At 38.7% G+C, this 16,853-nt stretch overlaps 1 protein-coding gene across 1 annotated transcript in view; it reads right to left on the bottom strand.

The window, feature by feature from the left end:
• Nucleotides 1-16,853, bottom strand: part of LOC121510766 (contactin-associated protein-like 4) — a 92,575-nt gene that overhangs the window by 34,951 nt on the left and 40,771 nt on the right. Inside the window, exons 4-6 of the mRNA XM_041788986.1 lie at nt 16,060-16,253; nt 8,250-8,397; nt 5,245-5,448 (exon numbers count right to left, since the gene is read on the bottom strand). Coding sequence (XP_041644920.1) covers nt 5,245-5,448; nt 8,250-8,397; nt 16,060-16,253 — 546 coding nt within the window. The remainder of the gene's footprint in view (nt 1-5,244; nt 5,449-8,249; nt 8,398-16,059; nt 16,254-16,853) is intronic.

Raw genomic sequence — 16,853 nt, 5'->3', positions numbered from 1 at the left:
AACTCATTGCTTTATTTATCACTCTATCACAATGGCTTGAGATATTTTATGTACATTTTCTTTACTGTTTGTACATAACACTAGTTAAAGACAATCTTTCCCATTTAAAACCCATTATTGCCACCTTTACCCAATTGTTGCCACTTTTTTAAAGGCTGTTCACACCAATTTCTGCCACTTTTTCCTTTATTTATTCATATATGCTGCATCATTACTTTTCTTGCCTCCTTTAACCAACTTCCACAAAGTTTTGCCACTTTTCACCAATTTTTTGCCATTAATAAACAATTTTGCCACTTTTTAATGGCTTTTCACAATGTTTATCACCCATTTTTGCTAGTAAGTCAGTTATTTGCCATCTTAAGCTGACTTTTGCCACCTTTAACCCATGTTTTTCCCACATTTGACCAATTTTTGACACTCCTTCACCACTTTTCAAACATATTTCTGCCACTTGTAACACATCTTGCCTTCATCCTGCAGTTATTTAATTATTTTTCCCTTCAAACTATTTCAGTTCCTTCTACTTTATTCTTTGCTATCCTGATGTTTGTGCACATCATGGCTTTGCTATGAAGTCTTACATTACTTTCTCAATGGTTTTATTCAGTGTGCTCATCCAGATTGTTGGTATTACAAATAAAAAGGCAATTCTGTTTTAAGAAAATGGCTTTACATTTTGAAAATGCCATAATATACTGCAGCATTAATAAAGTCATGAAAAATTAGTTTTACCAAAAGCTTAACTGTACAATGGATCATAATTTTCCTGACCTCCATGGGCCCCCATTGGATGGGCCCCAGAAAGCTTTTTCCTTTAACCCCCCCTTATGGGAAGCCTTGCTAAAGGGAGTAGAGTAAGAGGTGAAAAGGCAAAAATAAATGGAAAAGGGTATGATTCTGGCTCTTTCTATGAGGTGTTGGCAGAGTGTGAAACATGAGAGGTGAGAATGGTGTTAAATGCATTATACCATTAAATATCTATCATACTGTTTAAAATGAGAAGACAAAGAATGCAGCTTATTAGAGCAGCATCTGCTCTGCAGTAAGACACTTTGCTACAACTCTAAATTTAATTTCAGTGTAAGACAATGACAGAGTTTATCAGATGACAGCCAAGGTAAGTGCTGTTTAGTTGTATGATTAAAAAGAGACACACACATCAGTCAAAACAAGCATAATATACAAGGTCATATATGTGAACCTGCTCACATAAAAGGACTCCTGGGCTGGCAAAAGTACTCACATTCTGTACTTAAGTAGAAGTACAGAAACGTGTGAGAAAATACTCTGGTAGAAGTAGAAGTATTGAGTCAACTCTTAATAGAGTAAAAAAGTGCAGGCTCTGAAATATACTTACATATTCAAGTGATGAAGTAAAATAATGTTTTACCGTCATTTACTCACCATACCTCTTTTGATAATTGTAAAAATTGTTTTTAAAACTTTTTTTTTTTTTTAACAGCTTTGGCACTCTCTGTATCAAAAAATCCCTCATTCTTAATTTTACAGGCTTTTTGTCTTACCTGTATATAGAATTAGTTTCAGTTATACAGGTTTTAAGTACTCAGCTTTTATATATATATATATATATATATATATATATATATATATATATATATATATATAAACCCAATAAAATTTCACACTAAAAGTGACACAGAAGCTGAACGTATGTTGCATTAATAGAAACGGCAGAGAACAAGATGGAGATCACATATGAGTTGATATCTCTCATGATCTGATGTTTTTAAATCATTTACATAGAGTAGAAATTAACATTAATTGCAAAGCAGATACAGAGAAAAACTTATGCCACAAGTTACTGCAATGATTGAAAAACTATCCCAGACATTTTCAGAATAAAAGCGTCATGTGAAAATGGGGGTAGTCTCACCACAGAGACAAACTGATTGGGCTTTTACTTTGAAAAACAAATCAGAAGAGTACAGTACCTGTCATGTCAGCTTTACAATGAAATGACTGGCAGGATGCTAAATTACCTTCCAGCCTGCAGTGCAGGCAACTTAATCCATCTCTTTGGGTTATCTCTGCTCTTGAAATGTCAGACTTAAAAAGTAAATTTAAATCCAAACATTAACATATAATATGTATTCCCTTATAGTAAAATATTATTTCTGTGTTATTCTTTTCCACAAACAGTGCTTAACAAATTTATTAGACCACAACCCAAAGTAAGGTTTATGCCACAGCTGCCCTAAATGAACAGCATTGGTAATTACTAAAATCATTTTTTATGTTTCTGCAATGGTTAATACACCAATATGTAGAAGCTCTTTAACCCAAATGATATTTTTAATACTAAAATATAATTATTATTGTTATCCATGAATTTTCAAATTTACTGATTTACAAAAAAAAAGAAAAATAGTAAAGCACATTATTATTTCTTGATGAATATGTCAAATTATAGTTATTTACTTGCATTCTTGAACAGAAAAACTAGTTTTAGTGGTTGAATGTTATGCTTGATTAATTTCTGACTTCTCAGAGAAGCCCAGTGAGCCGGCTCAAATTTGGGTGAATTTTCAGTTTGAAATTCCTCATTCTTAAAAATGGTAAAACATGGATATGGCACGCCAGTAGTCGAGTGGTTAAGGCACGCGCCATATACGCAGGCGACCCAGGTTCGAATCCAGCCCGTGGTATTATTTCCTGCATGTCTCTCCCCGCTCTCTTCCTTGTTTTCGACTCTATCCACTGTCCTATCTAATAAAGGCAAAAATACCAAAAATAAATCTTAAAAAAAAAAAAAAGGTAAAATGTGGAGAGCTCACTGAAAATGAAAGAGTCCGCATTAAAGCACTTCATGATGCTGGATGGTCTCTGAGATAAATATGACAGGTGGTCTAATGAATTTGTTAAGCACTGTATATGAAAAATATGAAGACAAAAAAAGACATCAGATTGTCAAAGAGTTGCTTCTGTTCTGCCAGAATCGGACAGTTTCCTTGCTTTTGATAGTTTTTTTCAATTTTTACGACTGGCCGATATTACAGTTCCTTTTTTTATTGACACAACTTTAAAAATATCAGCAATTATTGTCAAAATTATTAAGAGGAAAAATGAAACTTGTATTTTAAGATCTTAGTTTCACTTTCACAACACTTGGGATTGTCTGAGGCATAAAATGACATATTTAATGCAAGACCACAGAGTCAAACATAGACAGACACCTCACCATTTACTGAGAGAGCTGAGCCGACAGACTGTAACCAGACTGAGCCATCCACCCAGGACCTGCTTTTATACGTAGGCTGGAACAACTTCATGACAGGAATATTTTCCTGTGTACTTCAATTTGTCAAATATGTCGCCTAAAATCAGCCTCAGGGTTTTACATAATGGATAAAGAATTTTTAATTTGTATCAAGAAATAAAAATAAATAAGTCATGAGGAAACCATGTTGATTAAAATATTCTTGTGCTTTTTCTGCCATTTCAATCTGTCCTTCTTTTCACAAGTTCACAATATATAAACTGTCCCTATAGTGCAAACAAATTGATTTCTCATTAAAAAGCAATATGCTTTGGAGAAGAAAACATGTTCATTATGAACACAAAGTGCAGTGCAAAGGTTTTATTTTTGCACATTTGTGAAGAATTCAATATCAGACAGCTTTCTCTTTAGAGGTGGAGGGGACAAACTGAAGTTAACCTGTCCTTCATTCTGAATCTTCATCATTATTTCTTTTACATAAGCTCAGCCAGAAGGCTAAACATCAGTTAACAGTGATTGTCAGTGGATTGTGGCAGGAAGGATCACAGGATTAATGATGAGCCTCTGAGATACAGAATATTTTAGCCACATTTTTATGAATGTACATCACCAGGGAAATAGGATTCCTTCTAAGAGAATACATACATTTTAATAAGCATGAGTATTCATTCAAATTTGCAAGTCTTCAGGCAAACAGAAAAGTACTGAAAGCCAGGTTTACAGAGCAATGATTCTGTAAAGCTGTTGCCTGTTGAAGCTTCTGCTGGTCATACAACCATAATCACATGGTCAATAGTTTGTTTTATTTGTAAGGACCTGCGCCATCTTAGTGTCATTAAGACTGAATGTCATCTAAAACTTTCACAAGAGCAGTAGTGAAGACTTGGATAATGTCTTATTAAATTTCTAAAGAAATTTCATTTGCTGGTCCTGCTCTAATTAAGGCACTGTCAATGATTTCTTCATTTTTTTACCTGAGCTGAGGCATGACCAAGCAATCCATCCATCTATTCATTTTCAACACGGCTTATCCCGTTCAGGGTCACAGGCGGCTGGAGCCTGTCCCAACTATCATCTAGCAAGAGACAAGGTACACCCTGAACTGGTCACCAGTCAATCGCAGGGCTGACATATGCAGACAAATAACCAGGCACACTCACATCTATGGCCAATTTAGAGTTATCAATTAACCTCATAAACATGTCTGGTCCGTGGGAGGAAGCTGGAGTACCTGGAGAGAACCCACACATGCAAAAGGAGGGGCATAAACCAGCTATTCTTCATCTAGACTGAAAAAGCTACTAGAAGCCAATAAGAATATTCACTAATGCATTGACAATTTCTTAATTAATGTCAGCCTTTCCTGTTTTGTGAGGCAAATTGACATCAGTGCACTGCTATAAACTTAGTGCAGCACAGACTGTAACACATGAAGAATAGCTAAGCAAGCTGACACACTGAATGCCTGTGACTATTTAAACATTTCCCTTACTCCTGCCAACCTGTCTGTATTTAATTAAATCAAGAAAATAAAAAAAAGTTAATTCAAACAAAACTAAAGAATGGTGAGCTCAGCCATAAAAGAGGAACCTCAGATCAACAACCATAAAGATAGGCAAACTCACACAAATAGATTAAAGGAGGATGCTTAGCAGATACAGACATGCCTTGACTTTTAGATTCCAGGAAGTCAAGTTCAAATAACAACAGATCCAATATTTGACACATTTAGGGTTTTTTGTTTGTATTGCTGGCTTTAAGTGGAGAAGTTTAGCGTTTCAACACTAGAAATTTCCATCCAGAGCTACAGAGGAAAAGTTTCATCTTAGGATGAGATATAGACTACATGTACTACTCGATCTCTGTCTCATAATCTTTTGCTTCTCCCCAGAGTCTAAATCATGAAAAAATAACTAGTTTCAGCCACCTGTTCTCTAATTCAAAGCAGCATCAGCATTTTGGGTGGTCTTGATGTTCTGTGCGTGAGGATTTCACAGTTGTACCTTTTCGAAGGTGCAGCAGGAGCTTTCCTTTCTCTAACTCGAGCGTGAGGCTGTTCTCGCTCTGTCCCTCTGTATGTAGAAGTATCCCCGAGTTCTTGAGGGTTTTAAATGTCACAGAGATGCTCTCTCTCTTCATATGACTTGGTCGGGGAGTCAACCTGAAGAGAAGGCTGCTGCGGCCATTGAAGCTCACCACTTCAGAGTCTGAAAAAAAAAAAAAAGAACAAAACCATAGACTGTGGGCAGACAATATTCAAAAAAGGAAGCTTTTATTACCTCCACCAAGGAGGTTATGTGATTGGCAGGGTTTGTTTGTTAGTTAGTTAGTTTGTTAGCAACATAACTCAAAAAGTTATGGACGGATTTTGATGAAATTTTCAGGAAATGTCAGAAATGGCATAAGGAAGAACAGATTCGATTTTGGGAGTGATCCAGATCACTGTCTGGATCCAGGAATTTTTTTAAGGATTCTGTACTATTGGGAGATAGGACTAATGGCGGAGGTCTGTGCTCTCCGAGTGCTTTTCTAGTTGTTACATTTGGTCAAGTGTCAACTTTGCAAGGCCTATTTTGTGTTTTTGCTGATTAACATTAAAAACACACTGTAGGTGTGTTTTAACAGCTGCTAACAGTACTACACTGTAAGACCAAACAGTAGTTATAAATCCAAAATAGCTATTTCAGCTTTTTTAAAAACACATTTTTAGTTTTAAATAAACAGTACTCTATCATTCACAATACATTTTTGCCATTGTACTCAAATTATTTGATAATCATACACTAACCCGCAGTTTTCCCAGGATTCCTATGTGCATTAAACAGTTTTGCACCATGACTGAAATTACTGACTCATATCTTAACACAAGTCTATCAGTTTCAACAGATATTTTGGGTATGTCTAATCTATTGTTTTTACAGTGTATAGATGCTCAAACATTAATCTTGTGTTTTGATTTTTGATTGACTTGATTTCCATAGATGTGCTGTTCCTTTAACTCTTCTCGTTTCTTCTTCTTTCCAGATGTCAAAAAATATATTTGAAACAAGCAAACAAACAAACAAACAAACAAACAACAAAAACTAAAAGAGAGAGGCAATAAATGGAGATATTAGCAGATATTTATCCTTTCTGCTGAAAGCCATGAACCAAATACAGATTTGTACAAGAGATGCACAGGGGGGTAGGGCATTTCAGACTGAATGCATCCAACTCTAACAGTGGTGGTTTATCACGAACACAACTCAAGATTTATGTGCTCACACTGCGGTTCAATAGACGTGCAAAGCCTGAATGAAATCGGGAGGGGCTGTGACAACTGTCAGAAAGTTCCCTTTTGAAGAGCCCATTTATATTAATATATTGTATTTCACATGTATCTTTCGCTGAAATACTTAAACATCCCAAGTAAATCAAGTTAGCATCTAAATAATAAATATTCATGGTCAGCTATAGTGATGGGAATTTTAGCTCATTTTAGTGAACCGGATTATTTGACTCAGTTCAGAAAGAGTTGGTTCTCTCAGCTCACAAACAAAACTTCATATGGTACAATTTTATTAAATCAACCAAATGCTTCGACCAGTGACTGATGTATGCATTTATTGTTCTAAAATAATTCATTAGCTATAACCATAGACTTCAGCTAACATTAAAGAGCCAGCTATTAAAACCAACTTGTCCGCAAATTGCACATCAATACTGCTAGCATGGCCACAAATATTTCCTGGCTATTCTTTTTTAATTATAGACATAAAAAGATTCATCAGAGCGACCTTCCTGTCATAGTCATGGTGATTTCAGACACTGTATGAAAGCTGTTGGAAAAAGATTACAGACAATGAACATCTTGTGTATCACTTTGCATAAAATAATACAACAGCAAAGCCAATCAGAGTTGTGAGTGCTACTGAGCTACAAATCATATGCCTTTAGTGTCACTATTCAAGCATCAGATTAGAAATATCAGCTCAAATGCATCAACTTTTATGTCCGATGCATTTTAGTGTTGCCGAAAAAAGACCTCACACATCCCAAATCAAGCCATCTTATAAAAAGTCAGTACTTTTACTCTCCAAAATTATGAAACAAATCAAAAATTGGCTTGACTTTGAACAATTGTTCTGACCTCACATGTAGACAAACATGGGTGCTTATTTCACTCTAAATATAGAATAAATAACAGAAAGCAGCCTTCTATTGCTGTCATTGCCACAGCTGTTCAGTGTCCTCCTCCCCTCTCTAGCCTCACTTTTTCATCTCACATGCTGTTTTGTTTTTTTTTTTTTCTGCTCATTTCTCACCTGTCCAGCAGGTGCCAGGTGGGCCCCTGCTGTTTGTCACCCCCTGCTGCTCATTCCTAATCAAACCAAAGAAGATGCATCCTCACCATCTGCTATCTATATCTATAGGGCTGAGTTCTCAATGTCTTTATAAAGCTTTTCATTATCATTTTAATTTTCACATTAAAAGCTGAAATCTGATGTGCTGGTTTGATGGGAACAGTTAAAATTGTAATGATAGAGGTCTTTACACTTCAGTGATACTGGAGTTTCTTTCTTCTGTGGTTGCAGAAAAAGCAGATGAATTATTGATTGAGCTGCTTCAGTAATTATAAATAAACAATGACATTACAATATCAAGAGAACTCGAAACCAGTGACATGCCACCCTTTGCTCCTTTGTGTCATCCATCGTGGCTGATTTAAAAATGCCAAATGATACGGATGAATGAGAGAAGACAAATTCAGTCATTGGTATAAAACAGCATGAATGCCACTTGGGCTATGAAATGCCACTTGTATAATGGCTCTTAGTGCTTGACTAATTACTTAATCTAAACTCTTTTCCATCAAAATAATAAAAAAAAGTTTTACTTTGGTACAACATTCAAATAGACATATAGAAAGTACCTTTCTTTAAATCTGATACTGAACAAATTAAAAAGCATTTGCATTTCCTGTAATTTCTGTCACTTTAAAATATTTGAATTAAAAGCCCAGACTGACTGTAAGTGCATCCATAGGTCTCCAGTCTGAGTCCAATCCGACCGTTGGGGTTCCAGTCAAGAGGGATCAAGCGGACAAAGCGGGCGATCACTTGGTGCTGGAGCTTGTGCTGGACAACACTGTCTGCATTAGTGTTACCTGGAAATGCCTGGAAAACACACAAACCAGATGGTCAGCTTCTTTCCTTGTATTCTGTAAATACAACTGTTCATTTCTGGTTTGCGACACAACACAAGGATGAGTGTCTCTGTATCCTACCAGTCCTGTTAATGTCTGAATAACAGAGCATGTTTCTCCATCTTGTTTATTGAAGCTGATGTGTGATCCCCATGGCTCCTGTGAGAGGTGACACGTCTGATTTTACACCTGATGGAAGGAATATTGTGCAGATAGGGCCATGCTACTGATAAATGGCCCCTCAGTCAGGTAGAAAATGTGATTTGTGAAGAACTGGTTTCAGTTTGAAATGTTTTGTACACTTAGGTAAACACAGTCCATGGAGAATTACTTTAACTAAGCTCAGGGATTGTGGCACTGTTGTGTATATATTTGCCTAAAGCCTCATGTTTGACAAGCCCTAATGATTTCTCATGAACAGCATATATGCAGTGCCTATGACAGGTTTCCACCTCTTTGGATGTTTTACCTTTTAAATGATTTTATAAATCAATCAAGGTCAATATAATTTGCCTCTTTTTGACAAAGAATATATTTTATGTCAAAGTGAAAAAAAGATCTCTACAAAGTAATGTCAAAGTGATAGTGAAACAAAGATATGTTACATATATATATATATATATATATATATATATATATATATATATATATAGCAAACAGCATTTTGCCTGGGGCCCACACAAAGCTAGAAATGGCCCTGATTTCCCTGATATCATAGCTTTGAACAGCTGAGCCTGTCAGAAAACAGGCTACAAATGACGCTTTCTACTGAGGGTACAAGGAGAGCAGCTCTTTGTTTCACTGAGGCATTGGTTTTGAAATAACTATGCAGAAAAAGACAGAAAAGCATCCAAAAGGGTGGATGAAATTATTACAGGCCAAGAGAAGAAAAAAAAAAATCACAGTGGATAGGTATGAAAGTGAAAGCCTGAGAGCACAGCACTGATGATTTTTGGGAAATAGTCTTATGAATGAAATTTCACCATAAAAGGGACAAATATCAGAACATTATAAATAGTAATGACACTAGCCCTCAAAATAACAAAACCCTCATATCTGTATTTGAACCTTTGATGCCTCAGATAATAAAGTCTACAGAATATAATGCCATTTACTTTTTAAAGACACAAAATAACACATTTCTTTTTCTGCACACTTCGTTGTAGGAATATGGTGTGTGTTAGAAAAAAAGCCAGATTCTTGTAGAATGATGTGGTTAATTTGTACTATTCTTCAGTTAAAAGTCACTTTTAAGGGATAATATGAAATATTTTAAACATTTATGTAGCAAATGCCAATTAGAGCTCCAGTAAATATACTGCAGAGTACTGTCTTTATAAAGATGAGCGCTATCATAGGGTTCTAGCTGATTCGAGATCAGTCGTGCGTCCAGCACTTCACAATAGAAATACAGACAAAATATAACTATCAAGTTGTATTTACCAGTCTTTTCTCAATAGATATACTTACAGTTGCAAGAAAAAGTATGTGAACCCTTTGGGATTTCTTGGATTTCTGCATAAATTGGTCAAAAAATGTGTTCTGACCTTCATTTAAGTCACAACAATAGACAAACACAGTCTGCTTAAACTAATACCACACAAAAAATGATGTGTTTTCATGTTTTTATTGAACAAAACATGTAAACATTCACAGTGCAGGGTGGAAAAAGTATGTAAACCTTTGGATTTCATAACTGGTTGGCAGCAATAACCTCAACCAAATGTTTCCAGTAGTTGCAGATCAGACCTGCACAACAGTCATGAGGAACTTTGGACCATTCCTCTTTACAAAACTGTTCCAGTTCAGCAGTATTCTTGGGATGTCTGGTGTGAATCGCTCTATTGAGGTCATGCCACAGCATCTCAATCGGGTTGAGGTCAGGACTCTGACTGGGCCACTCCAGAAGGCGTATTTTCTTCTGTTGAAGCCATTCTGTTGTTGATTTACTTCTATGCTCTGGGTTGTTGTCCTGTTGCATCACCCATCCTCTGTTGAGCTTCAGTTGGGGGACAGATGGTCTTAAGGGTTTCCTGCAAAATGTCTTGATAAACTTGGGAATTAATTTTTCCGTCAATGACAGCAATCCGTCCAGGCCCTGAGGCAGCAAAGCAGCCCCAAACCATGATGGCCCCTCCACCATATTTCACAGTTGGGATGAGGTTTTGATGTTGGTGTGCTGTGCCTTTTTTTCTCCACACATAGCATTGTGTGTTCCTTCCAAACAACTCAATTTTGGTTTCATCTATGGACAGAATATTTTGCCAGTAGTGCTGTGGAACATCCAGGTGCTCTTTTGTAAACTTCAAACATGCAGCAATGGTTTTTTTGGACAGCAGTGGCTTCCTCCGTGGTGTCCTCCCATGAACTCCATTCTTGTTTAATGTTTTACTTATCGCAGATTTGTCAACACAAATGTTAGCATGTGCCAGAGATTTCTGTAAGTCTTTAGCTGACACTCTAGGAGTCTTCTTCACCTCACTGAGCATTCTGCGCTGTGCTCTTGCAGTCATCTTTACAGGACAACCACGCCCAGGGAGAGTAGCAACTGTGCTGAACTTTCTCCATTTGTAGACAGTCTGTCTTACCGTGGACACAAGAACATCAAGGCTTTTAGAGATACTTTTGTAACCCTTTCCAGCTTCATGCAAGTCAACAATTCTTAATCGTAGGTCTTCTGAGAGCTCTTTTGTGCCAGGCATGGTTCACATCAGGCAATGCTTCTTGAGAACAGCAAACTCAAAACTGGTGTGTGTTTTTTATAGGGCAGGGCAGCTTTAACCAACACATCCAATCTCATCACATTGATTGGACTCCAGGTTGGCTGACTCCTGGCTCCAATTAGCTCTTGGAGAAATCATTAGCCTAGGGCTTTACATACTTTTTCCACCCTGCACTGTGAATGTTTACATGTTTTGTTCAATAAAAATATGAAAACACATCATTTTTTGTGCGGTATTAGTTTAAGCAGACTGTGTTTGTCTATTGTTGTGACTTAGATGAAGGTCAGAACACATTTTATGACCAGTTTGTGCAGAAATGCAAGAAATCCCAAAGGGTTCACATACTTTTTCTTGCAACTGTAAATATGTATCATTTCATAATTGTTGGGTTGTTGAATAAAACCTTCTAGAAAATGTTGGTCTTCAAAGTTAGGTCTTCAAAAGTTGGTTTTCAGGACCTATATTCACACCTCATTTAAAAAATGACTTTAAATCAAGTTTCCACTTTATAACACTGCCAGTTAAGACTGTGACTAAATAAGTAAAGGTGAATGTATCCTATACCCAATTTAACTTACAGTCCTAACTTACTTATGGCACATAAGAGCCTATATTTGCATTTGAAGATGATGCTCATTAAGACAATCTTCATCTTCATCTGTCCTTTAGGAAAATCACTGCTATACTTCCACTCCCTTAGCCTCCATTAACACATTAGATGCTATTTTTCCTGATAATGAGACCATATATTCCCAACACCATCTGCTCTATAACACCTTTGTGGTGGAAGTGAAAAGAGGAAAAGTAGAGGAGGGAAGATGAGAGAAAAGGGGGACATTAAAGTACTAGAGAGCATTACTTAGCCTCACAAACTTAGCCTCTACACTAAAGAAAAGGAGAGGTCCTGGAGGAACTGTGACTGATGAAGCAACTCAGACTCTGTTCCTTGAAAGCCATAATAAAGTAAGCTCACTTAAATGTGAAGCTTTGGAGCAACTTTTGAGACAAGCTGTGGATTTATGCTGATTTATGCTGAGAGTGAATTCAACAAGATTTTAAGCCATGAAAAGCCCTTTACTGTTTCCTTTCACTCTGTGAACGAGTTTTCTTTCTGACAATGGTTTACCCTCACTGAGAGTCTTTGTTCTCATCAGCTTTAAATTGAAGTTGTTTGTCACTTTTCACTGTAAAAGGGAGAGTTTTCAGGCTATGGCAGGAGTTATGGGTAGCACTTGACTTCCTATTCCCACACATTGATTAAAGACCCCTTAATTCTCTTGAGTTAAATTATTTGTTTGAATTTCCATAACCCCCTCCTTGAGCTGCCACCTTATTGCAGTGGAGGGGTTTGTGTGTCCTGATGATATGAGCTAAGTTGTCAGGGGATTTATGCCCCTAGTAGGGTCTCCCAAGGAAAACAGGTTCTAGGTTAGGGACCAGACAAAGTGCGGCTTTAAACCTAAAATGCCAGAACAACACAGTGGACTCAGATTTCCCTCGCCTGGACACGGGTAACCAGGGCCCCCTCCTGGAGCCAGGCCTGGGAGTGGGGCATGATGGCAAGTGCCTGGTGGCCAGGCCTTCGGTCACAGCAACTTAGGTCTCCCCTCCCATGGGCTCACCACCTGTGGGTGGGGCCATAGAGGTCGGGTGCAATGTGAGCTGGGTGGCACCCGAAGGCAGGGACCTTGGCTGTTTGATTCTCGGCTTTAGAAGCTGGCTCTAGGGACATGGAACGTCACCTCTCTGGTGGGGGAGGAGCCTGAGCTGGTGCGTGAGGTTGAGAGGTACCAGCTAGATATAGTTTGTCTCACCTCGATGCACTGTTTGGGCTCTGGAACCAATCTTCTCTAGAGGGTTTGGACTCTTTTCCACTCGGTGAGAGGTGCCGAGCAGGTGTGGGCAGATTGATTGCCCCCCGGCTCACTGTCTGTACATTGGGGTTTACCCTGGTGGACAAGAAGGTAGCCTCCTTCTGCCTTCGGGTGGGGGGATGGGTCCTGACTGTTGTTTGTGCTCATGCACCAAACAGCAGCTCAGAGTACCCACCCTTTTTGGAGTTACTGGAGGGGGTGCTGGAGAGCGCTCCTTCTGGGGATTCCCATGCCTGGGGACTTCAGTGCTCACATGGGCAGTGACAGTGAGATCTGGAAGGGGGTAATTGGGAGGAACGGCCCCCCTGACCTGAAACCAAGTGACGTTTTGTTATTGTACTTCTGTGCTTGTCATGTTTTGTCCATAACGAACACCATGTTCAGGCATAATGGTGTCCATGTGTGCACTTGCTATCAGGACACCCTAGGTCGCAGTTCAATGATCGACCTTGTAGTCATATCATTGGACATGCAGCCACGTGTCCTGGACACTCAGGCGAAGAGAGGGACAGAGCTGTCAACTGATCACCACCTGGTGATGAGTTGGCTCCCCTGGTGGGGGAGGATGCTGGTCAGACCTAGCGGGCTCATATGTATTGTGGGGGTCTGCTGGGAACGTCTGGCGGATTCCCCTGTCAGAAAGTGCCTCGACTCTCACCTCCGAGAGAGCCTCAGGCGGCTGACAAGGAGCTGTGGCCATAAGGTGGTCGGTGCCTGCCGTGGCCCCGCTGGTGGACACCAGCAGTGAGGGATGCCGTCAAGCTGAAGAAGGTGTCTTATCGGGCCTTTTCCCTGGTTGAAAGCGGAAGTGACAATGACTCCCCTTGCCAGAAAGTGACATAGAGTCCTGCAGCAGTGCTGCCTCAGAGTGATCTTTTGAGGTGGAGGATTTTTCCCCTCCAGAGTCCCCTGAAGCAGGCTGTGGAGTGACGGTGGACTATGGTGGTCCTGAGCACTATCTGTTCGGGCCGCTGGCTCCGTTACTACAGCCATAGTTCTTGGAGCCGAAGCAGTGCAGGTGCAGGCAGGAGAGGACAGGGGTGGTCTCTGAATGGTAAAGTCGGTTAGAGGCGTTAATGTCCTACCTCTTATATGAGTTTGTGATGTGCAAACCCACCAATAGTAGGTTTCTTTGTCACATAAGCCCCGCCTTTAATAGATTTTCCAAAGCAGATGTCCATTTGAGCTAATTGAAAGTTGTAAAATGCAGATTTTTATCAGTTTGGTGCAAATGTCATAATTAACACCAGCATTTATGTGTTTTATCATAGTTCAGATGGATACTTCAAGGTACAGCTGGAAAAAAAAAATGTTTAAGTGTTCACTACTTCTTTAAATGACTTATCTCTTCATAAAACAGCAGGAAACTACAGGGAAGACATGTAGCATCATAGCATATTGAATGCATTCAACGCCATTCCCAGCTCCAATATCAGACTTCCAAGAAGCATACTCTTTATTAATCTCCATTTCTCATATGCAGAAATGTGTTTACATTTTTTTTTTATTGTTGTATATGCATTTTTATTCTGCATTTAAGGTATATTTTTGCTGGAAGAGTAAAGTAAGAAAAAGATTAATTCAGTTTTGTTTCCGGTTTAAGGAAATTTGTGCATTTCCTGCATCTATCTCTTCTGATGTTGTTTAAAGCTTTGTGAAATTGCACTTTTGTAAAATGTTTTACATCTGTAGTTGTGTAGAAAGATTCTAGTAAAGGCTTTTAATGAGGAAACAGCACAGAATGAACCTGGCACATCCATCTGGAAAACCACTCATACACAACGTTTGGGAAAGGGCAGAGCCTTTGAGAAAAAACTTGGAGGGTGATTGGATGAACGTTCTGTCTGTCACATCTTTACAGCCCAATCACAAAAACAAAATGTGACGTAACCACTACCGAGCTGCGACCCTGCCGAAGTAGTAAACTCCATACAGAACTGCATAATGTGAACCATGGTGACTGCAGACATGTCAGAACACAACTTTTGTCGTTTTTCAAAGGAAAACAACTCACTGCTGTTCTTTGTTCTTATTTTATCAAAGAATTATCATCAAGTTCTGATAAAACTGGCGCTTTAGCAGCATCTACGCTAATGTCTTGTTGCTGCTTGCTTACGTCCCAACTCCGCTGCACCCGAAAGTACTTCCCCTCGAGGCCGATTGGTCCTGTCACTTTCTAACTGGGCCCAAGCTGTTCAGACGGGAGCTTTGCAAGATGGATTTGTCAGTGAGAAACACGGAAACAGGCATATCCATCTACTTTGCGAGGTTAGCACAGAATCACTCTCGTGATCATTTCTCCCCTCAGGGGTTTGACACATTTCAAAATTGGTCCTTCTATGTGTTTCTGGGTACTATCAGCAACTTTTAATGCAAAAAAAAAAAATCTATTTTTAACAACCACACAGAGGAGTTAAATTGTGTCTGTAAGTTAAAATGTACAAGTTTTCATGTGACCTGTAGATGAAAAAAAAAACATCTGGAACAAGCCTGAAAGCACTGTAAAAATATCATCATCTTTATCTGTCTTCAAAAAGAGCTTTTAGTGGCTGAGGATCTCTGATCAATTCTTAATAGCTTCCCATATGAAAAATATCAATTTGGAATGAAAAAAAAAACTCACATTGCTGTGGATCATGGTACAACCAACAAAGAACATTTCACAGTTTGACTACAGAGAAAACTACAGTGCAGTGCCATGCTGTGATGCACAGGTATGAGTGTATTTAAACCGGTAGTCCTGTCTTTTACAGGTTAATTGTTTGATAAATGAAGCCTACAACATTAACAGAAGTTCTGCCATCACTTTCATATTATCTTTATACACAGGCAGTGGTGCTGCAGCTGGAAACAGACGTGCACTCTTAAGACATTAATGGTAAATGTGCACTCTAAACAGCACTTTTTCCACAACAGCATCTTTGCAGAGTAGCATTCTCACACTGAAAAATCAGTCATACTCCTAATTATCACATAAATAATAATTTTAATAACTTTGAAGACAAAGATCATAAAGTTTTTATAACATGCACTCACCCCTATGCTGTCCTCCTGTCGATACTGTTTCCAGTTGTGTCCTGTGTCACTGAACATGAGCAGGTAAGCCGTTAGCCAATCAGAGCTCCCATACCGACCTTGCGTAGCAACTGCAGTGATTCGTGTCCGTTCACCGAGGTCGACCTCCAACCACTGATACCTGTCTGAAGTCAGAGGAGACCATCCCCCAGCTCCTGGAAAGAGAAAGAAATACTTCAGTAGCATCCAAAGAATTCAGTGTTACATAAATAAAAAAAGATAAATGTATATTAAGGTTGAATGAATAAGCATATTATGGAGGACTTAGCTTTTCTAAAAGAATGGCACAAAAAGGCAAATGCTTGCTCATAGAATTTCAGTTATTTCTTAAAGAATCTTATTAAGTGACGCAGACTTTCCACACTCGAAAGGCCCAGAGTGAAAGACACCTTATCAGCATTTTTCTTTGATGTTTAATTTGCAAGAGTCAAAAGAGTTTAAGCTGTAGCTTTAGGACACATGCTGCAGCTGAGCCATTTATGGTCAACACTGAAAGCCTCATACAGTATTAAAGCAGGCAGTTTATATCAGAGATTCATACAATCTGAGCAACCAGGCCAGGGACCATGCGAAGACACACTAAATAATTAAAATACCAGAAGCTGTGTGAGTGCTGAGCTATACCAAAGTCACATTTTGCTGACAGAAAACCGAACAGCATGAGATGATTTTTGCAATGGTATGCATTTGTATTTCTGTGTCAAAAATGTAATCTCTCGCCCCCATAAACCCTTACCCTGCTCAGCATTTTGGCT

Source organism: Cheilinus undulatus, linkage group 6, assembly GCF_018320785.1.
Source record: "Cheilinus undulatus linkage group 6, ASM1832078v1, whole genome shotgun sequence".
NCBI classification, from domain to species: Eukaryota; Metazoa; Chordata; class Actinopteri; order Labriformes; family Labridae; genus Cheilinus; species Cheilinus undulatus.
The sequence above is the reverse complement of the archived record's forward strand: the minus strand, read 5'-3'. Positions and strand labels throughout refer to the sequence as shown.